The sequence below is a fragment of the Cynocephalus volans genome, chromosome 8 (genome assembly GCF_027409185.1).
Source record: "Cynocephalus volans isolate mCynVol1 chromosome 8, mCynVol1.pri, whole genome shotgun sequence".
In the NCBI taxonomy this organism is placed as follows: domain Eukaryota; kingdom Metazoa; phylum Chordata; class Mammalia; order Dermoptera; family Cynocephalidae; genus Cynocephalus; species Cynocephalus volans.
Window position 1 is genome coordinate 44,163,973 of NC_084467.1, and position 27,317 is coordinate 44,191,289.

Here is a 27,317-nt window from a genome sequence, read left to right on the forward strand (position 1 = left end):
GAGCTCTTACCTCCATGAATGCATTACCCAGTTTTTTATACCAGGGACCCTTCATTTGAAATATGTTACTATTTGCACAGTTCTTTAGCTTTTTTTTTTTTTTTTAAGGCAAGTCATACTTTAGCATTTTAAAGACATTTTCACACATGTCCCATTTATTCCTCACTGCCATTTTGTGAAGTAGTCAAGGTAGAGGTGTAGCTTCAGTTTTTTAGATAAGGAAACTGAGAAGTTAATTGATTTTCCTAAAGTCACACAGCTAGTAAGTAGCAAAGCCAGGATTACTGCAAGCCCAGTGCTCTTTCCATTATTAACCCCACTTCTCTGTTTACCGTTTTATATTTCAAAACTCATACTTGCAGTTAAGAGGAAAATAATGCTAAAGTATCTCTTTGAGTTAGTGATTCCTGTGATATGCTCAGTGACGACTGACACGAATTTTTGTTTTGTTTCATAGACTAGCTTTATTATGTGAACTAAGATGGAAGGGAGGGAGATTTATTTACCTTTCCAAGCCTTGATCTTCTTGCCCTTTACCACGTAGCTGATTGCCATATTGGCCAGGCCTTGAAGTGATACATGCAAGAAACTTGCTTTATCTGCTTTTTAATTTGGCATATAGGGATCTGTGAAGAGTAGTTGATGGTTTTTAAAAAATGAGAACTCCCCACAGTTCATGCCAAAGTTCAATAAATCTTTATCCTTGATATACTACCTCCTTGACCTTTCTCATCTGTAAAATGATTATGGTTGGAAAGGGGGAGGGTAAAGGGATTAGATCATACCTAAGATTATATTAGATGTTTATTCCTGGAAGCCTGACTTGCTTGAATCAGTAGTAGAAAATACAAGTGAAAAAGAACAAAACAAAGAAAACACCTATAAATGAAGAGGAGATCCAGTTAGCTCAGTTGTTTACCATGTGGTGCTAATAACACCAAGGTCCAGAGTCCTATCCATATATCAGCCAGCCGCGAAAAGAAAAGAGAGATTTCCCATGAAGTACTACAATGAGGAGTCAGTGATGTCTGATATCTGAAGTTTCTTATATATGTACCTGTAAACTCAGATGATACTTGTCAGCTTTTCAATCCCATTTTTAATTTCAAGACTACACTTGGGACTTAATATTTCTCTCTGAACATGTGTCTATTTCTCTAGTGGCAATTAAGCACTATACACCTAACAGTAAATTTGTCTTGACTGTCCATTTATTCATTCAATAAACATTTAGTGCCCACTATGTACTAGGCATTGTTTTAGGCTCTGGGAATATAGCAGTGAACACAACATAGTATTTTTCTATGGAGCTTATATTCTATAATAATAGCTAACATTTATTGAGCAGTTAATATATGCCAGTCACTGTTCTAAGTGTTTTGCACTTAGAATTTATTTAATGCTGAGAAAAATCTTGTGATGTAGGTACTGTTATTGTCTATATTTTACAGATCAAGAAACTGAGGTGCAGGGAGATTAACTACTTTGCCTAGGGTTATATAGTTTTGTAAATGGTAGAGCTGGCATTTTAATCCAGGCAGTCTGACTCCTAAGCCCATACTCTTCATCACAGTATTACACAGTCCTTCAGAAAGATGTCAATAAAATTATTTTTATTATAAGATCGTCAAGTTTGTAATCTTTGTGGTCACCTGGTTTCTGGCCCAATCTTTAGGAAAAAAAATCCTCGGGAATCCAAAAAAGCTCTATCAGAGCCATTGTGTTCTGTTGAAGGATTTGTCAGTCTAGGAATCTTTCAGGTAGGAGATGACATCTTGAGTGTGATTCATATGAGTTGGAACTGAGACCACTACATAAAGCCAGGACTCTAAAAGACCTACATTCTTGGTGAAAAGATAGATTAAGATAATACCTGCCTGATGGTATAGGGATAAAAAGAATCTTGTTTGTCTTGATATCGATTCTGGATGGGAAAAGTCTCTTGAGAATATATAACCATGAACATACCATCCTGTGTAGCTGAGGCTCAAATTTATATTACTTGTGCAAGATTATGGCTAATAAGGGAACACTTACTGAAGGAAGATTTACTGAGTTTAACTGCTCTTCCCACTTTATCCTGACAACAGCATCATGAGATAAGTACAAAGGTTATTCCCATTCTCCAAAAGACAGAACTGCAGGTCAGAAAAGCTAGATAATTTGCCCAATGTGACACCACTAGAATTCAAATCCAGTTCCAGTATTCTTCCTTCTAAACCATGATTCCTCTAGAGAGAACACTTCATTTTTGTGCCTGATCTGCCTTATCTATAAAATGAAATTCGCAATATTTTTCCTTTTACTTCATAAGGTTATTGTGAGTATCAAATGAAATAAAGAATGTGAATATGCTTTCTTTGCTATTAAGCTGTTGTTGTCAGCATCGTCCATAAAGGGTATTTTTCTTTGTAATTAAAACATAGACCTCATTACTCAGAGATTCCGAAGTCCACAGGTCTGTCTTTGAGAAATTAAGACAATTTTTAACACTTTTTGTATCAGATATTTCCTGAAGTAGTGTTGTGAGGAGAAATGAGTTTGAGACAAGTTATCCATCCAGTAATTTTATTAATTCATTCAACAAGTAATTTATTGGATGCGTATTATGGAGCTTCAGTTCCCAAGTATAAAAGATATCTGATCTATGAGAATCTCTTTCATTTTTCATTGTACCAGTATCAGTGGAAGCCCCTGTCCCCTCTAATAGTAGACCACAATTATGATATGTAGTCAATTGTCAGTGTCCCTCATATTCCAACTTGGTAGAAATAGATGGGCTGCTGCTCAGAATGTTGAAATGCTTCTTTGACATGGCTCTGGCAGTATAGTAACAGAATGAAGCTTTAAAATATATACAATATTCATAGATATCTAACAAAATAAATAATTAAATTATGGGAAAGTGAGAATGCCTCAGTTGAGTGTTGTGTATATGACTGAATCAGTTTTCTGTTGCTTATAACATAAAACCTGAAACTGGGTAATTTATAAAGAAATGAATTTATTTCTTACAGTTTTGAAGGCTGGGAGGTCCAAATTTGAAGTTGTGCATTTGGCGAGGGCCTTCTTCCTGGTGGGGACTCTGCCAAGTCTCGAGGTGGTGCAGGGTATAACATGGCAAGAGAGCAAGAGCATGCTAATATGCTCTCTTCGTCTCCTTATAAAGCCACCAGTCTACTCCCATGATAACTCATTAGTCCATTAACCCATGAATGATTAATCCATTCAGGAGGGCATAGGCCTCATGATCCACTCACCTCTTAAAGCCCCACCTTTCGAATATCATATTTGGGAATAAGCTTCAATAAGAGCTTTGGAGGGGACAAACATTCAAACTACAGAAATGACTAAATACTTCAAGGAAGGAGAGTATAAGGCCAGAAAGGGGGAGAAAAAAAGATTAAAAGAAAGCCATGAAAAGGTTTAGGAAGAGCTAATGATATGGAATTCCTTTTTTGCCCTGTCTTCATTGCCTTATTTTCCCAGGTTATGCCATGTTTTTATGAGAAGCTATAGTTAAAAAACAGGGGATCTGCTTATAGGTGGTTCATTTATTCATGCTTATTCCTTACTCAATAGACATAGTATTTACTCTGTCTGAGGAGGGGGTACAGAAGTGGATAAAGAATGGTTTTTAACCTTGGTGTTTTCAATGTGTGGGACACAGAGCTCCTTCTGATGGGTCATGAACTCTTCCAAGAATCCTTTCCATAACTCCTAGGGACTGGCAAATGATACAATTCCCCAGACTTGATTTTTATATACTGTTAAGGGCTCCATACCAGAGAACTACTAAGTGAGATATTAAGGATTTTTATGATTTAGTAATCATAAAATTAAAGTTAGCAGATTACTAGAGTTTACTGAGAACTCAAATGTTTATTAAGAAGTCTACCTGACATTTGGAAGTGTTCTCAGCTCCTACTATGTATGTACAAATGTAGTTTGTTGAATTCCTATAATATCTTGGGAGAGAGCTTTGTAATAAGTGCATCAGAAATGTTTTCTTGAGTTGGTGGTAGATTGTTGTTGGTTTTGTTTCTTAATTATGAATTATTAACTTTATTATTGATTTCATTTGTTTTGGTTTATTTGGTTAACTCTAGTATGTGGTGATGCATATTTGCATTAGTAGTACTTTTGACTTAAAAATTTCCAAATTGAAACATGAGAACGAACTGTTACTCAAATAAAAAACATTCATTTTCTTTTTTCTTTTTTGGCCAGTACAGGGATCTAATTCCAGACCTTGTTATCAGCACCACACTCTAACCAACTGAGCTAACTGAAAACGTCCATTTTCTTATTGTTAAAGTGTATTATGAAATATTCCTTTGCAAAGTGATATTTTATTTTTATCACTGTTTTCCAGTACAACTTAGTAACAAGGAGGGGTTAGGTAGGCTCTGAGATTTTTGCCCCACCTAAGTGGGCCATAGACAACATTTGAGGTCTACTGATTTTCCTTGAATTCGTAGTCTAGAGGGGGAAATAGACATCTAAACAAATAGGTTACACAGTAGAGAACTGTAATATAACTATATACAAAGTGTAGTGTGATTACATCTGTTTTTTGGGTTATGAGAAACAGCTTCATGGAGTAGTGGACCATAGGTACTGGCTCTTACAGAATGAGTAGAAATTGGATAGATTAGCAGGTGGGGAAGGGAATTCTAAGGAAGAGGTAACAGCAAATATAAAGAAAGGGAGGCATGGTTGCCACTAGTAGCTTTCCTTGTGTGAACCTCTGTTTCCCCAACAGAAATAATCTGTTCTCGTTACCTTACAGAGTTGTAATGATTGTTTTGAAAGGGCTTTATAAACTAAGTGCTAGGCAGATGTTATAATGGCGAGGATTCCCCTTGTTATTACTAACTTTTCTTTCTTTTCTTCAACATTTGTGAGCCTTCTGTGCCTGCCATAGGTGGTGTCATGTCAAGACCTCTTCTGACCCCCCTTACAGTGCAGTCATTCTTTCCTTCTTTTTAAAAATTTTTTGTTGTTGTTCTTTTAAGGCTCTGCTCCGTGGTATCCAAAGGTGGGAGCAGAAGAGAGGATATATGTATACACCTAGCTTTGATAGTAGGAGAAAGTCTATAATTGCTTATGTAATATTTGTGGTCTAATCTCAGAGCAATGTCATGATCTTTGGAACATAATCCTATGACCAAAAAATCATTTTGATCCAGTAAGACTCTTAGCAAAAAAAAAAAAAAAAAGTTTCAAAATAACTCAGAATTTTTATTGACATTTCTTGAAATATCATGAAGTAGAATAGAGTTCGTAGATATACTTCTCGAAGTTCCTTTTTTATTTCCTATGTACTTCCCTTAAACATCATAGCTGCTCCCCTTCCTTTTCCCTGAAAACTCCTCTAAAACCTCTTTCCCAATCAGTCTAGCATTATTAGATGGTAAAGGCTCTGGGGAATGTAAGGTTGCTTAGGGAAAGGGTATAAGATCAGTGGTGAGAAGTTACATTATGGCCAATTTAGGAAAAGTAAAAGTGTATGATATATATATACATGTGTACATGTATATATGTATATGTTTGTGTCTATACACACACACTTTCATTCAAAAGTAAAATAATTTTATTGAGTCTAATGGAAAAAGTGTTTATTCATATTAGTTTGAATACATATATTATTGAAAAATATGACCATCATTGTTAAACTTGGAATCGTTTTTGGTTACTAAGATATCTTATAGTATTTGAAAAACAGAAACATTAATGCAGCTTTTTTCATTTCCACAAATTTTATTTATGTTTTTCCATTTTTAATAATTTGACATATTCAGAAGACTATATGAAACATTTAGGTAAGCCATGGAACATGGTAAACAAATATCTAAAAACCCAGCATCCAACTTAACAATAGAACATGACCACTGCCATTTTTTCCCTGTGTGCCCATTCTTCTATCTTACATTTTTTTTTTTTTTTTTTTTAAAGATGACCGGTAAGGGCCGAGCCTGTGGCACACTCGGGAGAGTGCGGCACTGGGAGCGCAGTGACGCTCCCGCCGCGGGTTCGGATCCTATATAGGAATGGCCGGTGCGCTCACTGGCTGAGTGCTGGTCATGAAAAAGACAAAAAAAAGAAGTAGAAGAATCCATTAAAAAAGAAAAAAATGACTTATTAAAAAAAAAAAAAAAAAAAAAGATGACCGGTAAGAGGATCTTAACCCTTGACTTGGTGTTGTCAGCACCACGCTCACCCAGTGAGCTAACCGGCTATCCCTATATGGGATCCGAACCCGTGGCCTTGGTGTTATCAGCACCACACTCTCCCGAGTGAGCCACGGGCCGGCCCCCTATCTTACATTCTGAAGTAAATTTTCAGGCAGTATCATTTCCTATATCTGTATAGATGTATAATTGAAATCCTGCTGCATATATTGTTTTTATTTAGCTTAGATTAATATTTTATTCTTAGTGTTTTGCCTTGTCTTCAAAAGTTACTCAGAAACATATAAATTGTTGTATAATATTCTACAGAGTTGATATGCCATAATTTGATTACCATTTCCTTGTCTTTGGTTGGGGGGAGGGGGAGCTGACCTGTGTGGGATTCCCCCTATTTTAGACATTTGTTTGTGTGTTGGGCTTTTTTGGTCAGAAAAACTGTGATTAACCTCTTTGTATAAATACTTTGTTCATATTTCTGATTATTTCCTTTTAAAAAAATTTTTATATATTCCTGGATGAAGAAGTACTAGATCCAGGAGTAAGGGTGTTTTAAAGATTGTTGTTAAATCTTTAATGTCCAGAAAAATTGTGAAAATTTATACTATAACCAGAAATATTTGGGGTGACCAATCTGGGCAAACTTTATTTGAACAATTCACCATTATCAGGGCTATTTCATGTTCAAGAAAACACCATGTTAACTGAAAACTTAAAGATGGGCTGCACTGTTTTTTTCAGGCTGAAATTGTTTATTCTAGTTGCCATAGGATATCTTTTCAGCCACTGCTCAGGAACCATATCACTCTGCCTGCTATACTTGAGGTAGTTGATTACTTAGTTATCTCTTCTGATCACTTTATTATCTATTTTTTATCTATTCTTAGGACTCAGCTGTCACCACTAGGGGGTGATATTAAAATCTGTACATTCAGCCCAGTTCTTTCACCAAAGCATTAATTAGTTCTATTTCTGTACTTGCCTAAGCAGACAAACTCACTATGACCCTGAAGAAATAATGTCTTGCTCGGTATTCTTATCAGTTTTGTCAGTGAGATCATGGGAGTACTAATCACTATTTTTGTCTCTCTTTCTAACTTTTTATTTTGACAATTTTAGACTTACAAAAAGTTGTAAAAATAATACAAAGAATTCTCATGTAGGATTCTCCCAGGTTCCCCAAATGATAACATTTGTCCCATGTGCTTTATTGTGGCCTCTTTCTTCACACACACACACACACACACACACACACACACACACACACACACACACACACACACACACTCTCTCTCTCTCTCTCTCTCTCTCTCTCTCTCTCTCTCTCACTCACACACACACACTTTTTCCTGGCTAATGGCTATTTTAAATTTTGGATTTATTTTTTGTCTCAACTTCCCTTCTCTCCACTCTTTCCCTCCTTCACCCAAGTGGGGCCTTATGGGCAAAAGAAAGGGCATGGTATTTGGCATTAAAGACTTTGGTTCAAAGCCCAATTCTGCCACATTCTAAGTAGATGAATTTGGGTACATTATTCTTTCTGAGCTCCAGTATCCTCATATACCAAATGGTGTCTATTATAGCAGCTCCACAAGACTGTTGTGAGGCTTAAATAAGATAATGTGTGTCAAAAGTATGCCTGGGGCCCGGGGAAACCGAACCCAGCTGCAACTAGGCAAGCTGCCGCCACTGCCCCAGGCCCCACTGGGGTCCCAGGCATGGAGCCAGGGGAAGATGAACCCAGCTGCAACCAGGTAAAGAGCACACCAAAAACACCATTTTCACATAGGTAGCCCACCATAGCCAGTGCACTTGCCATGGCTGCTACAAAAGTGGCTAGTCTCTATAGCAGCAGTCATAGCCCCTGTGCAGATGGCACACCAGACTCTCAACTGCATTGACACAAGGAGAGGCACCAGTGGCGACCAAAAAAAAAAAAAAAAAAGGAGGTCCTTTCTCTCCACAAAGCACACTCCAGAGTAATAGAGGAAGCATCTGATTATGATAATAGGGGAGGACTTGATCACACCTGTGTCAGTACTGGACAGATCATCCAGGCAACAGACTAACAGAGGAACAGTTAATCTATCAGATGGAGAGAACAAATCTATGGTTATTAGTGGGGGGAGGGGAGGGAGAAGGGGGAGATTGGATAAGGGGCATAAAGAATAAGTATGATTTGTAACAATGAATATGCTAATAAAAATGTTTTTAAAAAAGTATGCTATATGAATGTTGGTCGATCTTCCTTTTTTTTTTGGCAGCTGGCCTGTGTGGGAATCCGAACCCTTGACCTTGTTGTTAATAACACCACACTCTAACTAACTGAGCTGACCAGCCAGCCTGGTTGATCTTTTAAAGAACTCTTGCCTGTCTACTAGGGTGTTAAGATTGTGCTAGGTTCTGGGATTCAGAAAAAATCAGCACCTATTTCCTGTTTGGTTTCTTACTACAGTTTCTCAATTCTTCTGGCAAAATATTTTTCACTTTTGTTTTTTCCCCCATATTTTCATTGCCTCTAATCCACACTGTAACAAATTGGTTCCCAAATTGTTTTTTAGTATTTATGTCAATGCCAGACTAATAATTGTTCTGTCAGAGAGATTATATGGTGTATTAGAAAAAGTATGGACTTCATAATCAAGAGATCTGGGTTTATATCTTGGCCTTCTTAGAATAGCGTGACACTGGGCAAGTCCCTTTACCACTCCTAACTTGAACTTTTTTTTTTTTTTCTTTCTTTCTTAGAGAAGGTAAATATCAGAGACTGTGCTGGGTTCTAGGGTTAAAGGAAGATATTAAGTTCCTTGAACTTGAAGGAGCCCATGGTTGAGTGGGTGAGACAAATACTGTCACAAATAACTATAGTGTAACATGGAATTATAAAAGAAAACTAGCTTTGGAATCAAATATAAAGGGCAGCATATGTAGTGATAAAAGTATAGACTTAATTCTAAAGTCCAATTGCTTGGGTCTAATCCTGAGTTATTAGCTCTGTACCTCAGTGTTCTTATCTGTAGAATAAGAATATATTTTATACTGATGCAATTTAATTAATAGAATTCTTATGAGAAGTAAATGAAATTATGTATGTAAAGCACAGTGTATATATATATAGTACATAGCATATATTAGCATATAACTGCTCAATAATTATGATTATAATATTAGTAGAGCAGTTAAGAGCGTAAAAATATCAGCTTTGACCTCATGTTGGAGTCCCAGTTTAGCAACATGCTGGCCATGTAAATATAGGGAAGATATTTAACCTAAGCCAGTTTCCTCATCTTCAAAATGCGTATTATAATTGTGCTTGGCTCAGGATATAGAAATTGAAAGAGCTCATTTATCTAAAGAGCTGTGCACCAGGACCTGATTCATAGTAAGTGCTTCATAAAAAATAGCTGTTGTGATTTTTATTCTTGCTCTGCCATCTGCTGGCTGTTTTATCTTTGATATGAAAATTAATCTTTCTGTGACTTAGTTTACCCACTTGATTCAAAACAAAGTTGTTTTGAAGATTGCAAATGAACATTAGTGCCTGGCACCATGCAGTTCTCATTCAGTACAAAATAGATATTGTCAGTGGTACAATTTAATTTTTCAGGTGCTGAGAGTAAAATGAATTCTGCCTTAGAAATTCAGAAAGGTATCATGGAACTAGTGAGCTTTGATTGAATTTGATTGAATTTTGAAGGATGAGTGAGATTTTTGCCATTAAATGGCTAATCTAGGGCGCGGCCTTAAGGGTGGCGGCGGCCCGGGGCGGCCCAGTCGGCCTGTCAGCCGGCTTCGTGGCACGCTGAGGCGCTATCGGGGCGGCGGCGGCTATGGCGGCAGAGGAGGACGAGGTGGACTCGGCGGATACCTGCGAGAGGTCAGGATGGCTAACTGGCTGGCTTCCTACATGGTGCCCTACATCTACATCACACCTTAAAGAAGCTGAAGAGAAAATTTTAAAATGTGTCCCCTGCACATACAAAAAAGAATCTGTTCGCATATCTAATGGAAATAAAATATGGACACTGAAGTTTTCTCATAATATTGCAAATAAGACTCCACTTGTCCTCCTCCATGGTTTTGGAGGAGGTCTTGGACTCTGGGCACTGAATTTTGGAGATCTTTGCACCAATAGGCCTGTCTATGCTTTTGACTTACTGGGCTTTGGACGAAGTAGTAGACCCAAGTTTGACAGTGATGCAGAAGAAGTGGAGAATCAGTTTGTGGAATCCATTGAAGAGTGGAGATGTGCCCTAGGATTGAACAAAGTGATCTTGCTTGGGCACAACCTGGGTGGGTTCTTGGCTGCTGCTTACTCACTGAAGTACCCATCAAGGGTTAATCATCTCATTTTAGTGGAGCCTTGGGGTTTTCCTGAGAGACCTGACCTTGCAGATCAAGACAGACCAATTCCAGTTTGGATCAGAATCTTGGGAGCAGCATTGAGTCCCTTTAACCCTTTAGCTGGCCTTAGGATTGCAGGACCTTTTGGTTTAAGTCTAGTGCAGCGTTTAAGGCCTGATTTCAAACGGAAGTATTCTTCAATGTTTGAAGATGATACTGTGACAGAATACATCTACCACTGTAATGTACAGACTCCAAGTGGTGAGACAGCTTTCAAGAATATGACTATTCCTTATGGATGGGCAAAAAGGCCAATGCTTCAGCGAATTGGTAAAATGCATCCGGACATTCCAGTTTCAGTGATCTTCGGCGCCCGATCCTGTATAGATGGCAATTCTGGCACAAGCATCCAGTCACTACGACCACATTCATATGTGAAGACGATAGCTATTCTTGGGGCAGGGCATTATGTATATGCAGATCAACCAGAAGAGTTCAATCAGAAGGTGAAGGAGATCTGTGACACTGTGGACTGAACACACTGAAGCCATTGTGAAAAAACCTGGTGATTGATACAGTTATGCAGCAATAATTCCTAGTCTACAATGAAGAGTAAGGAATCAAATATAAGAACTAGGCAGTCTACTTGACTGTACTTTGCACATATTTTCTTTATGAAGTTGCTTGCACATTTAAACCAGTTAGTGCCTTCTAGAAGAAAGGCTTTCCTTTCTCCTACACGAAATTGAAATACATGAGAGTCTCCAAATTTGATAGCTTTAAATAAAAGGTTATCTGTCCCTCTGATGTACTGAAAAATTGTTATTTTTCAACTGAAATTTTTTTTTACTTTAATCTAAGTTTGCTAGTTGGGTACTTTTTATATTACAGTCTATATTGACAATTTAAAGAAGTGATTTCTGGGTCTATTATGTTATATACTGTAAAGGTGGACTTTATTTTCTTTATTTTCTACATGTATTTACCATTTCTAATAACTGATGTAATTAATACAAATTCAGTGTAGTTTTATGTAAAAGTTTGTCAGTTTAGAATAGTTCACTTCATTTTTGAAATGGAGTGACAAGGCAGGTTTTTAGTTAAAAGGATGAGAGTTGATCACTAGCATTAATTTTTCTGGTTTTCTGTTTTATAGTTAAAGCTGCAAATCCATGTTCAACATTTTAAATGCGATTGATCCTGACATAATCTGCAACAACATAACTCCGTGGAGCCTTCTGTATATAATTCTACACTTCCAAGGAAATATGATATTAATACTTAAGTGATTCAAGTACTGAAAGGCCTTAACTAAAAGTCTATCCTTATTTTCTCCCCATTAATGCTGTTCTTTTTCATGAATCCAAATGCAGCAAACAATAGATTTCCTTACTTAAGGGGATATTAAGACTGTTACCTTCCAGTAAGCCAAGTCATATCATATTTTCATTAACATCTAACTCTTAAAGATAGGTGCTTACACTGGATTACATTTCTACCACTAAAATATAAAAATGGGTGGTGCTGTTATGTCTCATGGCACCAGAAATGAGCTAGAACTTGGTTTTGTTTTTTATTAAGAGTATTGTGTTGATCAAATCATTACATACTTGAAGATATATTACAAAAATTCTATAAGGTTGATTGAACTGTTTGATAATAACTAACATCAAGTATAGCACTTTCTTGTGTTTTTAAAATGAGGAAAACTTTGAAGCTGTAAAAAAGCTCCATGTGGTAACTGGCTGCTGAAAAAGCCCTCCACAAAAGAAAATTGAATATGATTGTCACCAAGGCACCTTTGCCTTATGTTTTGTTAACATTGCTTATCTAGGAGAAAAGTGGTTATGTAAATAAAAGCAGTGAACTAGTGCAAAAAAAAAAAAAAAAAAAAAAAAATGGCTAATCTAAACAAAGGCTCAGAGGTGTGAAAATGTCTATTACAGTGCTTAGGGAACATTTAAGTGCTAGGTTGCATTAAGGAATACTCAGTGTATCTGGCAGCTGTTTGCGGGGAGAAGGGAATATTGGGACATGAGGCTAGAAAGGGAGGGTGGAGCTAGTTAGTGAAACATTTTGAATACCTTGCTAAAATGTTTACACTTTATTCTATAGGTCTCTGTTTTTCCAACTTTTATTTCTAACAACAGAGGAAACTAAACTTTTGGGATAGGGAAGGGAATTACTTGAAACCAGTGTTACAGACAGGAATTTCTTCATAATCTTGTGTTTTAAAGTTTGTGTGACATCTGTCTTCTACTACATAACATATTTTTTTCAATACAAAAATATTGAGTTACTTACTGGTTACATAACTTAGCTTCCCTTTCCTCAGCTCACATACTCTTATCCCCTCAAATAATCTTTGTTTATATTCTAAGAAGATGTACCACATTCATCCTGTAGCTTTAGTGCCCTAGCATATCTCTACTGGGGAACCCTTGTACGTGCTTCCAGCATGAAAACTGTGGTTTCAGATGATTTGGAGTCTGAAATTTCTTTAGAAGGGGAGTGAGGGGATAAGGGCTATCCATTACAGCTGGGTTGGGCCAGATGGAGTAGAAGCTACTTTAATTAAGGAGAACTTTCCTGTTCTTCCTATAAATCATTTAGTCTTTGAACTGTGTGGATTACCTTGTGATCCAAATTAAGTCAGACTTGACCTCATCTCTTTCCTGCTTTTTCAGTATGAGCTTTGTTTTTACTCTGCCTGGGATGTGCCTAGTTAGCAACAGGAAAAACCTCTCTAAGCAGGGACTTTCAACAGAGGAATTGTACAGACATCTAATTCCAGCTTCTGTTTTATCCTTCTTTGTTAGTCTTCCTGTGCTGCTGCTATTGTTTAAAAATAAAGTAGGAAACACTTCTCAATACTTCTGTATTTGTTTAAATTACTGGGATTTGGGGAATCATAGTTGGCAGTATGAGTTCTGTAGTAGATCTCAGATAAACGGAGTACAGCTCTAGTTCTGTCACTGGCTAGATATATAACCTGTCTGTCCTTCCTCTTTGAATGGGGATAACTATCCTTATTCAAGTCACAGACCTGCTTTGAGTATTAGGTGAAATAGTATATTTGAAATTGGCATATAAAGTTAAAAAGATAGTATACTGGTGTTGATGAAGACGCAGGCTCTGAAGCTAGACTTCCTTGGCTTGAATCGTTACTAGCTGTTGTACCTAGACACCTTACTTCACATTTCTGTGCTCCAGTTTCTTTATCTGTAAAATGGGGAAAATGATAACATCTACCTCATAGAATTTTTGTGAAGATCAACACATATTAAATGCTAAGAATAATGATTAGTACATAGCAAGCGGTCAGTAAACATTAATTTTTATTGTTAAAGATATCTGTTAAGTGCCTATACAGTGCTTGGCATATAACAGGTATTTAATTATAATACTTCAGTAGTAAAATAAGATGACTAAACTACAAGTCTAATGACGTGTTTTGCAATTTAACGTGTAACCTAGGCCTCTCAGTTTCTATATTTACTGATTTTTAAAAATCTTTTGTTAAAATAATACAAATCTATTGTTAAAATACACAAATAAAGACATAAAAAAATATGCAGCCTAACAAATTGGTATAAGGCAAATGAAGACCTTTGTAACTATTACCCATGAAAAGAGATAAAAACTTACCAGTCATCCCAGAAGCCTTCCCTGTATCCCTTCAAACACAACCCCTTCCCCCTCCAAGAGTAACTGCTATCCAGACTTTTGGTATTTATTTCCTTACTTAAGAGACTGTATGTAAATATTTGTTTCTGTGTCTGTTTTCTCTTGCTTCTTGACAACATGAATCACACATTATATTCCTATCGCCTTACACAGTATCTGTCATATGATAGACATTGAATAAACACTTGGTGAATAAGTAAATGGATGTTTTATTCTCTGCTTTTCTAGAAACTAACTTGTTGACTTTTATGTTCCCTTTGTGTTTCTTCCTGGGCTCCAAGGAGGAGGCATCTCCCTATTCCTTACTTGATATCTGCTTGAATTTCCTGACTACTCACCTTGAGAAGTTCTGTTCAGCAAGACAAGATGGAACACTGTGTCTGCAGGAACCTGGAGTATTCCCACAGGAGGTGGCTGATCGACTGCTTCAGACCATGGCTTTTCATGGTAAAAAATAAACAGAGAAAATAAAAATTATGTGCTGTTAGTTGGCATTGTATTTTGAACTGCTCTTATGTCCATTTAATTATTTTCTTAGAAATAACAGAAAAGGCCAGATGAGCCTGATTCCAGAAAAAGGAATTAATTTATTTTTACCTATTGTGTCTTACTGTGTAATTTAAAATAAGCATTTTTCTTCCCTAACTTTGGCAAACTTTTTTTTTTTTTTTTGCTTTGAGAAGCCATTCTTATGTCAGAAATAACTTCTCTAACTCACAAAATATCCATCTTATTTTTTTTATTTTTTTATTTTTAAAAAGATGACTGGTAAGGGGATCTTAACCCTTGATTTGGTGTTGTTAGCACCACGCTCACCCAGTGAGCTAACTGGCCATCCCTATATGGGATCTGAACCCGGGGCCTTGGTGTTATCAGCACCACACTCTCCTGAGTGAGCCACGGGCCGGCCCAAAATATCCATCTTAGAAGTCTGCCATCTTAGAAGTCCATTTATAATACCTTATATCTTTATTTGACAGTGGGAGGGTTAATACTGTTATGGAAAAACTCGTTTCTGCTTTTGACCTTTGAAGTGGGAAATCTCAGCTAACTTAGTACTTCTGTTTACAAAAACAAATTCTGAAAATAAATTGGGAAAGATTTATCTGTGAAATTCTGGTTAAATATATTGAGTATTTTTGTTACTTCTATTTACATTTTAAGTTGAAATGTATATATATCTTTAGGGTTTATAAACTCTTACAAGTAGAGAAGATGATTTGTCCACAGAAATAAAATAGAATGAAAATTTGGCAATGATAATAGTTATCATTTAGTCATTGCTTGTTATGTGTCAAGCATTTTATATATGTTTTCATGGAATTTTCTCAAAAACTCTATAAAGTAGCTATTATTATCCCCATTTATATATAGACAAGGAAACTGAGGTTCAGAGAAGTACTTGCTGAGGGTCACATTGCTACCAAATGGTGAAGTCCTGGTTCATGTGCAAGTCTGTTCAATTCTAAATATTTGCTCTTCCCACTGTGCCACATGTCCTTCTTACACCTACATTAGAGGTATCCGTGCTCCTAGATGCCAGATAATTGTTTACACTTTTGCTGTGACTTTAAATATGTATGTAAAACTATTAAGCATGACTGCAGACAATGCATTCCAAGGAAGGGTGGGAAGAAAGGCTGTAATAGAGGCATTTTAAAATAATTTAGGAAAGAAAAAGATAGCTATACTCCTTGGTTTTCACTAAGTTGCTCGAGTCCTCTGTGTCTTTGAACTTTTCCTACCTGCCATGGGAACTAGGGTAAATTTTAGTGAGTACTTGTATACGTTAAAAGTAAAGATCCCTGGGCCGAGCCCGTGGCGCACTCGGTAGAGTGCTGCACTGGGAGCGCAGCGACGCTCCCGCCGCGGGTTCGGATCCTACATAGGAATGACCGGTGCACTCACTGGCTGAGTGCCGGTCACGAAAAAGACAAAATAAATAAATAAATAAATAAATAAATTAAAAAAAAAAAGTAAAGATCCCTTACAAAGCTGCAGAGCAATTTAAGAGATTATGCCAGTGCTAACATTTCTTTGTAATCTCAATTTAATGATTATGTTCAGCTTATTCAATTAAAAAAATGGTCTTATAAATCAAAAGAATGAGTGTTAACTAAAGTTTTAACTTTGCCAGATTCAGTGGTCCTTTTGAAATATAACTACTGATAGCTAATAATAGCAGCTAGCATTTATTGAATGCTTATTATTATATGTCAGGCACTGTGGCACATGCATTATATGGATAAAATAATGGAAGTGGTTTTTAAGTAAGTATAACTAAATAATTGTCCTTTGGAGTGATGTCTTGGAGAGATTATATGCTTGATTAGAATGTATTTTTTATCTCCTCTTTTCAAACTGCCTTCAGGTAAAAAAAAAAACTGAGTACCGGCCAGCCTCCAAAAAAAAAAAAGGAAACTGAGCATCAGAGTAGTAACTTGCTGCTCCTATTTGTGTTACCCCAATGTGGTGACCTGCCTTATTCACCAAAAAAGGTTCTCAGTTATTTAATCTCTTTGTAAAAAAATTGTATTCATCTTCAAACAGTCAAGAGTGGATACTGCTGAGAATATGCAAAAGAACATATTGCCAATTCTTGTCACAATTTTTTAAAAAGTTGCTTGATAAATTTTTCTGTGTTTGAAAATTTTCATAATAAAATGGGCAAAAGGTGCTCTATGAATTCTTTTAAAATTGGTAATAGTATACTTTTTCTAATAGCATATTGAATTTTAAAAGTGATTGACATTTACATTCAGAATTTTTTGCTTATTCAACCAATTCAAAGGATTAATGATATTGGTAGCAGTCTTTATTAAAATAAGTCTGATGCTAAAAAGAGTTTTACTTATTGGGGTCTGTGATTCTCTTCATAATCTTTGCTCATTGTGTCTGTGTTTCGGTGCTAAAAATTTTCCAGGAAATGTGGGTATAAGAGCTAGAAATCAGAATAAGAATTTTTTCGTCTAATAATAATTATATCTCTGTGTCATACTGTCTACGTAATCAAGTTTATAAACCTTGATATGTTCAGCATTCTAATTTGGGATTAAACTGGGAAGAGTAATATCTTTTAAAACATTACAAATTGCTTCCTTCAACAGCCAAATAGACTTTCTAGGTGATTGAAAGTTTATATCCTCAGACTAGTACCCCAGTCATCGGTAGGTCACATTGCTGCTCACCTCAGCTGTCTATAACTTAAACCAGAAAGAAATAAAAAAAGCTTTGGGGCAAAATTCTTCTATTTAGGCTTCTGTACTTTACTCTTTGAAAAAAGCCATTGACTTGCCATTTACAGCATATTGTTTCTTAAATATATACAGTCTAATTACCTTGGTTCTCTACCATAGCAAGTTAATAACTGCAAATCTAGGGCTGGCTGGTTAGCTAACTTCGTTAGAGCTCAGTGTTATATAACACCAAGGCCAAGGGTTCAGATTGCTGTACCAAAAAAAAAGAAAAAAACCCCTGCAAATCTGAAGGGGACAGGCTGCCAACTAAAAATACAAGTGGTTAGCAGGACAGCAAAGGATGATTTAGCATAAACACATTGTAGCAAGTACAATAATTATTGGTCATGAAAAAAGCTAAATGATTCTTTGGTATGTTTATTTTTGAAGGAAGGATAACATACCTAGAAAGATTTCCTTTAAATATAGTTAATGGCATTTGTGTAGTATTTCAGTTTGCAAAATGCTTATGTGTATCATCTTATTTAATCTTCACTGCAATCCCTGTCAGAGAGATATAATTATTCACATTTTACAGATAAGGAGTCTTAGGCTTGTGGAGTAACTTGTCCACTGTCAAACAGCAAATAAATGTTGGAACCAGGGCTCAAACCCGGGACTGGTTTATAGAACTCATGCTCTTTTCCTTTTTTTAAACTCCCTGCTCTTTTAATTCTATTACTGTCAAATGTAGACACTTAAACTTAGTTATTAAAGAAATTCTTTTAATGTAGACTGACCCAAAGAGGCCAAGAATAACCCATTTTTCCAAATGTATATGTACAATATAAAATTTTGTAAGGCACTATGATAATCACTATAAGATTAAAATCAGCCTTAATTAACTAAAGAGTCTGAGGCTGTATAAAACAAAACTAACATTTTGAAATATGTGTACATTTATTTTGTGGCGTAAACAAGGAAAACATTGATCTTAACCCAGGGTCTCTTTCCATTTTTGGTTTTTACAAAGGTCCTTAACAGAAGATCTCTAATATGTGTGTGAAATGAGTTATTTGTGGGTGCAGAAGAGGCCTGTAGAAGTAAAATAATGTATTAGAAGAAGCTCCGGAGAGGAAATTAATTAACACCCATTGTGTGTCAGGCACTATGTTAGGTGTTGAGTGTGTAATATTAAACACAACATGAATTCCTGCTCATGGAGCATATAGTCCAGTGGAAGGAATAATTAAGAAGTAAACAAACAAATATAGAATTACAACTTGTGATAGGGTCTCTGAGGGAAAAAATACTTATCTCAGGAGGAATAATAAAAGAAGGGATCTGTTTAGCTTGGGTGGTCAGAGAAACCTCTAAGAAGGTGATGCTGGGTTGAGACCTGAATAATGAGAAGGAAGCAGGTCAGTAATATAAAGATGGGGCCCCTCAGCATTGCCCAGGAATTCTTGAGTATTTCCCTGGTCAGTTATCCAGTGCTCCTAACAATAGTTTCAGATTTTCTTTGCTCTTTTCAGACTTTCTACCATTTACTCTTTGCAAGAAAATTGAAGCCATCAGATAGAATTACCATAACTCCATGTCCACATACTTTCAAATATTTCTTAGTGATTTTCTTCTTTCCTCCCTTCTTTCCTTCCTCCCTTCCTCCCTTCCTCCCTTCCTCCCTTCCTCCCTTCCTCCCTTCCTCCCTTCCTCCCTTCCTCCCTTCCTCCCTCTCTTTTTTTTTTGCCGCTGGCCAGTACAGGAATCCAAACCCTTGACTTTGGTGTTATAACACCACACTTTAACCAACTGAGCTAACCAGCCAGCCCCGGAGTGATTTTTTTAATTAAACTTTTTATTTTGAGATAATTGTAGATTTACATGCAATTGTAAGAAATAATACAGACAGATACTGTTTTTCTAATGGTAGCATCTTGCAAAACTATACTACAGTATTGCAACCAGAATATTGACGTTGATACAATCAAGATTTCCATCTCTACAAGGATACCTCGTTTCCCTTTTATAGCCACTCTCACTTCTCTCCTGCCCCCACTCTCTTAAACCCCTGGCAACTATTTCTGTTCTCTGTATCTATAATTTTGCCATTTCAAGGAGGATATATAAATGGAATCATTCATATATAAACAGAATTATAAAAAACTTTTGGTATGGCTTTTTTGACTCAGCATAATTCTCTGGAGAGTCATTGTTGTGTATATAGTTCATTTCTTTTTATTGCTGAATAGTATTTTGCGGTATAGAGTACATTCATTCACTGAAGGACATCTGGTTGTTTCCAGTTTTTAGCTATTATAAGTAAAGCTGCTATAATCATTCATATATAGGTTTTGCGTGAACATAAGTTTAATTTCTCTGGGACAAATGCCCAGGAGTGCAATTGCTAGTTTGTACAGTATTAGCATGTTCAGCTTTTAAGAAACTGCCAAACTGTTTTCCAGAGTGGGAATACTGTTTTGTACTCACACCAGCAATGTATGTGTGACCCAGTTTCTTCACATCTTTCCAAGCATTTGGTGTTTGTATTAGTCCATTTTTGTTACTTATAACAAAATATCTAAAACTGGGTAATTTACAAAGAAAAACAAAATTTATTGCTTACAGTTTCTGAGGCTGGGAAGTCCAAAGTCCATCTGGTGGTGGCGACAGTGACCCAGTGGTCTAACATTGCGAGATGATGGAAGCAGAGAGAGAGAGGAAGATAGATGCTCCTCTTTTAAAGCCCTCAGAACCACACTGGTGTCCACCATTTTTAATCCATTCACTACTGCACAGTCCTGCAGTCCAATCACCTCTTCAAGCCTCCACCTTTCAATTACCATAATAGGTTTTCCCACCCTCTTAACAGTCACAGTGGGGGCTAAGTGTCTAATACATAAAACTTGGAGGACACAATTCAAGTTTCAGGGAGTTTTGGGGGTACATAATTCAATCCACTACAGTGTTATTACTATTTTTTGAGTTATTCTGATAGGTTATTTTAATTTGCATTTCCCTAATGGCTCATGATGTTGAACATATATTTACATTGGCTTATTTGATGAAATGTTTGTTCATGTCTTTTGCCAGTTTTCTGATTGGATTGCTATTTTTAACCTATTGACTTTTGAGAGTTCTTGATGTTTTCATGATACTAGTCCTTTGTCAGATATGTGGTTTGCTTTTCTTCCACTCTGTGGCTTTCTTTTTCATCCTCCCAGAAAGATCTTTTGCAAAGCAGAAGTTTTTAATTTTGGTGAAGTTCAAGTTATCAGTTTTTCCTTTTGTGGATTATATTTTTTGTATCAAATATAAGATCCCTTTGCCTAGCCTTATATCTCAAAGATTTTCTTCTGTTTATTTCTTTTTTTTTGGCAGCTGGCCGGTAGGGGGATCTGAACCCTTAACCTTGGTGTTATAGCACTGCACTCTACATAACTGAGCTGACTGGCTAGTCTTCTTCTATTTTTTCCTAAAAGTTTATAGCTTTACATTGTACATGAAAGTTTATGATTCATATTTAGTTAATTTTTGTATAAGGTAGAAGACTTAGGTAAGTTTCATTGTTTTACCTGTGGATGTCTAATTGTGCTAGCACCCATTTGTTGAAAAGCTATTTTTTCGGGCCGAGCCTGTGGCGCACTCGGGAGAGTGCAGCGCTGGGCGTGCAGTGATGCTCCCGCCACGGGTTCGGATCCTATATAAGAATGGCCGGTGCGCTCACTGGCTGAGTGCCGGTCACGAAAAAGACAAAAAAAAAAAAAAAAAGAAGAAAAGCTATTTTTTCCCCATTTCAATTGCTTTTGTATTTTTGTCAAAAATCAGTTGGGTGCATTTGTATGGATTTATTTCTAGATCCTCTATTATGTTCCATTGATCTATGTGCCTGTCCCCTCTCCAGTACCACACAGTCTTGATTATGGTAGTTATATAATCATTCTTGACATTGGGTAGAGTGATTCCTCTCACTTTATTCTTTTTCAAAAAATTTTTTAGCTATTCTAGTTCTTTTACCTTTCTGTGAATTTTATAATATATCTATTCTAAAAATTCTTACTTTGATTTTTATAGGAAATACATTAAACCTGTATATCAATTTGAGGAAAATTGGCATCTTTTGTCAATGTTGAGTCTTCTAATCCATGTATATGTTATGTTTTTCTACTTATTTAGATATCCTTTGATTTATTTCATCAGTGTTTTATAGTTTTCAACATACAAGTCCCATTTTACTATACTTACACCTAAGTATATCAATTCCTTTTGAGTGGTTGTAAATGTTATTGTATTTTGAATTTTGGTGTCCATATTTTCATTGCTAGTATATAAAAACACAATTGATTTTGTATGTTTATCTTGTATCCTGCAACCATGCTGAACTTACTTATTAGTGATAGCAGTTGTAGTTTTTTGGTGGATTCCTTGAGATTTTTATTTTGCCATAAATGGTTATTGAATTTTGTCAAGTGCTTTTTCTGCATCTACAGATATTCATGTAATAGGCAAATACAGACTTTTTTTTCTTCCTTCTTATTTGTATGTCTTTTATTTACTTTTCTAGCCTTATTGCACTGTGTAGAACTTCCAGCCCCAAGTTGAAAAAGAGTGGTGAGAGCAGACATCCTTGCCTTGTTTTTTGGTAGCTGGCCAGTATGGGGGATCTGATTGTTTGACCTTGGTATTATCGACACCGCGTTCTAACTAACTGAGCTAACCTTACCAGTAATAAGTGATTTTTTTAAATTAAAACCTGGACATTTTGAGTATTATTATGAGACTCTTTTAGTTTGTCTCTGATCCCACTCCAGCCCTGGAAGGCAGGAGCACTGCCTCATTACTGCCAGATTGGGATAGATGTTCTGGACTTGGCTTCTGTGAAACACACAAGGTGGGGGACTCCTCATTACTGCTCTGTAGGGGTTGCTCCCCACTAGGACTCTACTGATACATTCCTAGCTGAGAGGGGTATGAGTGTGCCATTTCTGCCTCTCAGTTGACACTGTTGGCATTTGTCATTCCTGTTGTGCATTGTGAAAGTCCTGACTTTCCACTAGGCTCCCTATGATGCCGTATCAGCAGGGAGGGCACGGAGAACCTCATTACTGCCAGATGTGTGTAAAAGTCCTGGCTCCCCACTGGACTTAATAGGGTAGGAGGTGGTTCTCGTTCTTACCACCAGGTGGGAATGAAAGTTCTGGCTCCCTACTCAGCCTTCTCTACCACTTCTCTTGTGGGTAGATTTGGGCAAGTAGTTACAGACTGATGAGGGTGGAAATCTACGTTCCCCTTGGCATTTAATGACATGGGTGGGAGTGGGGTCACAGTTTTTTCTGTGGTGTTTGGCTGAAGTAGAGCAGTTACTATCTAAAAGTTTCCCATCTTGCTAGGCTGCTCCTTTCCTGGTAATTTGGCTAGAGTGAGCAGATTTTGGGGGGGCTTTTTTCATCCTGTGCTCATTGGTGTTTCTGTGTTGCTGGCTTTTTCAACTTTAGATCCTGGGATATATGACTAGGAAAAAACCCAGGAACTCCACCATGGTGTTTCTTGGGTTCCAAGGTCCCTGGCTGATCTGCTTTCTTCTCTTCACCTTTCAGAGTGGTCTAGCCCCAGATCACCTTCTCAGCCTCATTTCTTGTCTCTCCATTTGTGTATTTATATCCCCAGAAATGCACCTCATTCTCACTCACATCTAAGTCTTTACCTATGGTCTTGTTCCCCTCTTTACCAGAGAAACAGCTTATGACTCTAGCTGTTTCTTATGTTCAAGTAATGTAGAACTACTTGCCATTTTCCAGCGATGTGATGTTCTGTCACATCTTTTAAGACTTTGTTTATCCTATATATTCTGACTTTAATACCTCTCATCTTCTTTGGACATCTTTGAATTCTTCCATCATCTTTGAAGGCCTTAGTACAAGATCACTTCTTCCATTGGCTCAGATCTCCAGTCATGATGGATTACTTCCTTTTCTTTGCTTTCATGGTACTTTATATTGGGCACTGGTATACCATATATCTCATTTTGTTATGGTTGTTTGTGTCTTTTTTACTTTATAGAATTATGAATTCTTTGAGTATAGGGGCATATCTTTTTTTCTTTGTATTTACAACATTTAGTAGTGCTTGACATACAGTAATTATTTAATCACTGATTAATGGATGGAACTCCACCGTGAAATTTACTCCCCTAAGACAGAGTTCAGGTAGTCTGAAAGGCTGCCTCTAGAACAGCCCTGTCCAATAAAAATGTGATTTTAAATTTACTAGTGGCCACATTAAAAATGTAAAAAGGGACAGGTGAACTAACTTTAATAATTTTAATTTAACCCAATATATCAAAAATATTATCAACATCAATATAAAATATTATTGAGATTTTTACTTTTTTTTCTGTTAAGTCTTCAAAATCTGGTGTATATTTTACACTTATAGCTTACCTCAGTTTGTACTAGCTGCTTTTTAAGTGCTCAATAGCTGTGTGTGGCTGGTGGCTACTGTAATAGACAGCATAGCTCTAGAATAATAGGGTTCTTAATACATAATTAGTCCTTTTTGTCCAGTATAGCAGATTTTGTAAAGGTTTTCCTTGATTTTAACTGTTTAATGATAATTAAGTCTGCAAGCTCCATTAGGAGTAGTGCTCCCTTTGAAAAACACCTTATTTCTAATTTAAGGGTGGCTGGTTGGCAGCCTGATCTACATCTTTAGTGTGGGCCAGCTAAGGTACCACTTAGAGTCTCTTGACTTCAGGCTGTTTATTTACCTGGCCCCAACTGCTCATTCACCCCAGACTGTTCTTAGACTATCTATTATTGGCGGAACTGTTACTTCTTTCACAGTAAATGCTGATTAGTTGATAGGTGTTATTGTTGAGATGTGGCTCCAAAATATCATGTACTTGTGGCACTATTGGTTGGTAGACATGTAGACCTCTAAGGGACTTCAAGTAGTTACTGTATCTACTTTATTTGCATTCATCTGACAGGGACGGACTATAACTGCTAGATCCTTTTAACGAGACTTCAAATCTGGCTAGTGGCTTAATAATGAATTATAGGCATTATATATGTGCTAAATATATTATGTGTATATGTATTTGTATGTATAATAATGTATTATAATGAATTTAAAGGATAGGCTAGAAATGCATTGGTAACAAATTAAATAGCTTAACACAAAGTTTATACCTCACTCATGGTATATAAATTCTGCAAGTCCATCATAGAGGGTTCTGCTCCATGGTCAACCTAGGATCCAGACTGAAGGAGGCTGCACCCTCATAAAGCTATACTCCCTAGAACTTGAAGCCTCCTCGTTTATTATAACAGAAGATAGTATGGAAAAATCATGCGCTGGCTCTTAGATACTTTAGCCTACAGCCCATTGGCCAGAACTAGGCACATGGCCCCATCTAACTCCGGGAAGTACTGGGAGATGTGGCTTTCTATGTGTCTAAAAAGTTGAGGAGAACCAGATGTTAGTGGATATCAGTAATGTCTACCACTGTCCTGATTTTGCTGCTTACTAGCTCTGTGATATTGGAAAGCTACTTTCTGAGCCCCAGTTTACTCATCTATAAATTGTGGATAATAATTTCCTCACCTAGGGCCGGCCCTTGGCTCACTCGGGAGAGTGCGGTGCTGGTAACACCAAGGCCACAGGTTCGGATCCCATATACGGATGGCCGGTTCACTCACTGGCTGAGTGTGGTGCTGACAACACCAAGACAAGGGTTAAGATCCCCTTACCGGTCATCTTTTAAAAAAAAAATAATAATAATAATAATTTCCTCACCTCACTGTCAAATGAGCGACTGTTACATGAGAATGCTTTGGAAATATGAAGTCTGATATGGAAATTTTAGCTATTTTTCTCTACTGTTTTTTTAAGTTAAAGTACTGTTTGTTTTTCTCCAGGTCTACTAAATGATGGAACTGTGGGTATTTTTAGGGGCAACCAGATGCGCTTAAAGCGTGCTTGCATTCGCAAAGCAAAAATCTCTGCTGTTGCTTTCCGGAAAGCCTTCTGCCACCACAAGTTAGTGGAACTTGATGCCACAGGTGTGAATGCTGACATCACGATTACAGACATTATTAGTGGGCTTGGCAGTAACAAATGGATCCAGCAAAATCTCCAGTGCCTAGTGCTGAACTCATTAACTCTCTCCCTCGAGGATCCTTATGAGCGGTGCTTCAGCAGGCTTTCTGGCCTTAGAGCTTTAAGCATCACCAATGTTCTCTTTTACAATGAAGACCTGGCTGAAGTTGCCTCTTTGCCAAGATTAGAGAGCCTCGATATTTCTAACACCTCAATCACAGACATCACTGCTCTGCTGGCCTGCAAAGATCGACTCAAGTCTCTAACCATGCACCACTTGAAATGTTTAAAAATGACAACTACTCAAATACTGGACGTTGTTCGGGAACTAAAATATCTGAATCATCTTGATATCTCAGATGATAAACAGTTTACATCAGACATAGCTCTTCGCTTATTAGAACAAAAGGACATCCTACCCAATCTTGTCTCCTTGGATGTTTCTGGGAGAAAGCATGTGACAGATAAAGCTGTTGAAGCCTTTATACAACAACGGCCCAGCATGCAATTTGTAGGTTTGCTGGCTACTGATGCTGGTTACTCTGAATTCCTCACAGGCGAAGGATATTTGAAGGTTAGACTTTTAAAATGTGTTATTTTGTCAGGCTGACCAATGTCTGAGTATTATAAGTCTCTGTTAAGATGAATATCAAATAACAAATGAAACGCGTTCGTGAAGCAGGGCATTGTATAATTGTATAGTGGAAAGTCTTGCTTTAGGGTCAGAGTCCTAATCAAAATCCCATCTTACTTGCTTCATGACCCAGAGCATGCTGTGATGTAACTTCTTTGAGTTTCCATTTCTTTATTTGTAAAATAGTTATCATTTCTACCTTACAGAATTCTTCTGAAGATTAGTAATTATATATGTAAAATGCAAATCATGTAGTAGGTCCTGGATAAATAATAATAAGTCTTGTTATGATGATAATGTTTAGATATTTTGAACTATTTTAACATACCATTTCTAATGGATTACTTCAGAGAAACTAGGGATACCCCTTTGTTGAATTGAATGCCTAATGGATGGGAGATTAAGTTCTATGAGGAGATCTCACTGTAGACATGATAAAATTTTGCTTTTCTTAAGGTTTCTCATACCTAATGATTTAAATTTAGTTTAACAAACATCAGTTGGACTTGGTACAGCTTGGGATTCAGAGATGAAGAAGATACAGGATCTGACTCCAAGGAGCTTAGTCTGGTGGGAGTGGTGATGATATGATCACATATATTAATATATTTATATATATGAGGGTACTTCAAAAAGTTCATAGAAAAATAGAATCGAAAGATAATACGAATCCTTCCATGAACTTTTTGAAGTACTCTTGTACGTGCGTGTGTGTGTGTGCACGCACGCGCGCGCTTTAAACTGTATAGACTGAGAATCTAGAAGATACACAGTACTACAGATGAGAGTGTTTAACAGAAAGACCTGACTTAGTTTAAGGTTTCTCTCAGGGAATGATGAATGAGTGGAGATCTTAAGGGTCAGTGGCTTGGTAGACAGCATTACAGGTAGAGAGAATAATATGTGCAAAGGGCCGTATAATAGGAAGAGAGGTGGGACCCAGGCATCAGTATTTTTTAGAGCTCCTTAGGTGATTGCAATGTCCAACCAAAGTTGAGAATCACTGTTTTAAAATAATTTTTAAAAATAGAGATCATTAGAACTTTGCCTTTTATTCAGAGATGAACAGAAATTTTGTTGTTGTAGTTGTTTTTTTGGTTTTTTTTTGCAGCTGGCTAGTATGGGGATCCCAACCCTTGACCTTGCTGTTACAATACCATGGTCTAAATAACTGAGATAATCAGC

General features: G+C 36.8%; 2 protein-coding genes across 4 annotated transcripts in view; both read left to right on the forward strand.

Moving 5' to 3' along the window:
• Window positions 1–27,317, forward strand: part of ZYG11B (zyg-11 family member B, cell cycle regulator) — a 95,924-nt gene that overhangs the window by 9,607 nt on the left and 59,000 nt on the right. For both annotated transcript variants that reach the window (XM_063106939.1, XM_063106938.1), the window contains exons 2-3: window positions 14,504–14,669; window positions 25,318–26,072. In XM_063106939.1, the coding sequence (XP_062963009.1) occupies window positions 14,504–14,669; window positions 25,318–26,072 (921 nt within the window). The remainder of the gene's footprint in view (window positions 1–14,503; window positions 14,670–25,317; window positions 26,073–27,317) is intronic.
• Window positions 9,932–11,335, forward strand: LOC134385070 (1-acylglycerol-3-phosphate O-acyltransferase ABHD5-like). Of its 2 annotated transcripts, XM_063106942.1 has the most exons (2): window positions 9,932–10,794; window positions 10,982–11,335. In XM_063106942.1, the coding sequence occupies exons 1-2, from the start codon at window positions 10,022–10,024 to the stop codon at window positions 11,043–11,045; spliced, it is 837 nt and encodes a 278-aa protein (XP_062963012.1). In that variant the 5' UTR covers window positions 9,932–10,021; the 3' UTR covers window positions 11,046–11,335. The 2 variants fall into 2 exon arrangements, with proteins under 2 accessions (XP_062963012.1, XP_062963011.1); XM_063106941.1 differs by having other exon boundaries at window positions 9,932–11,335.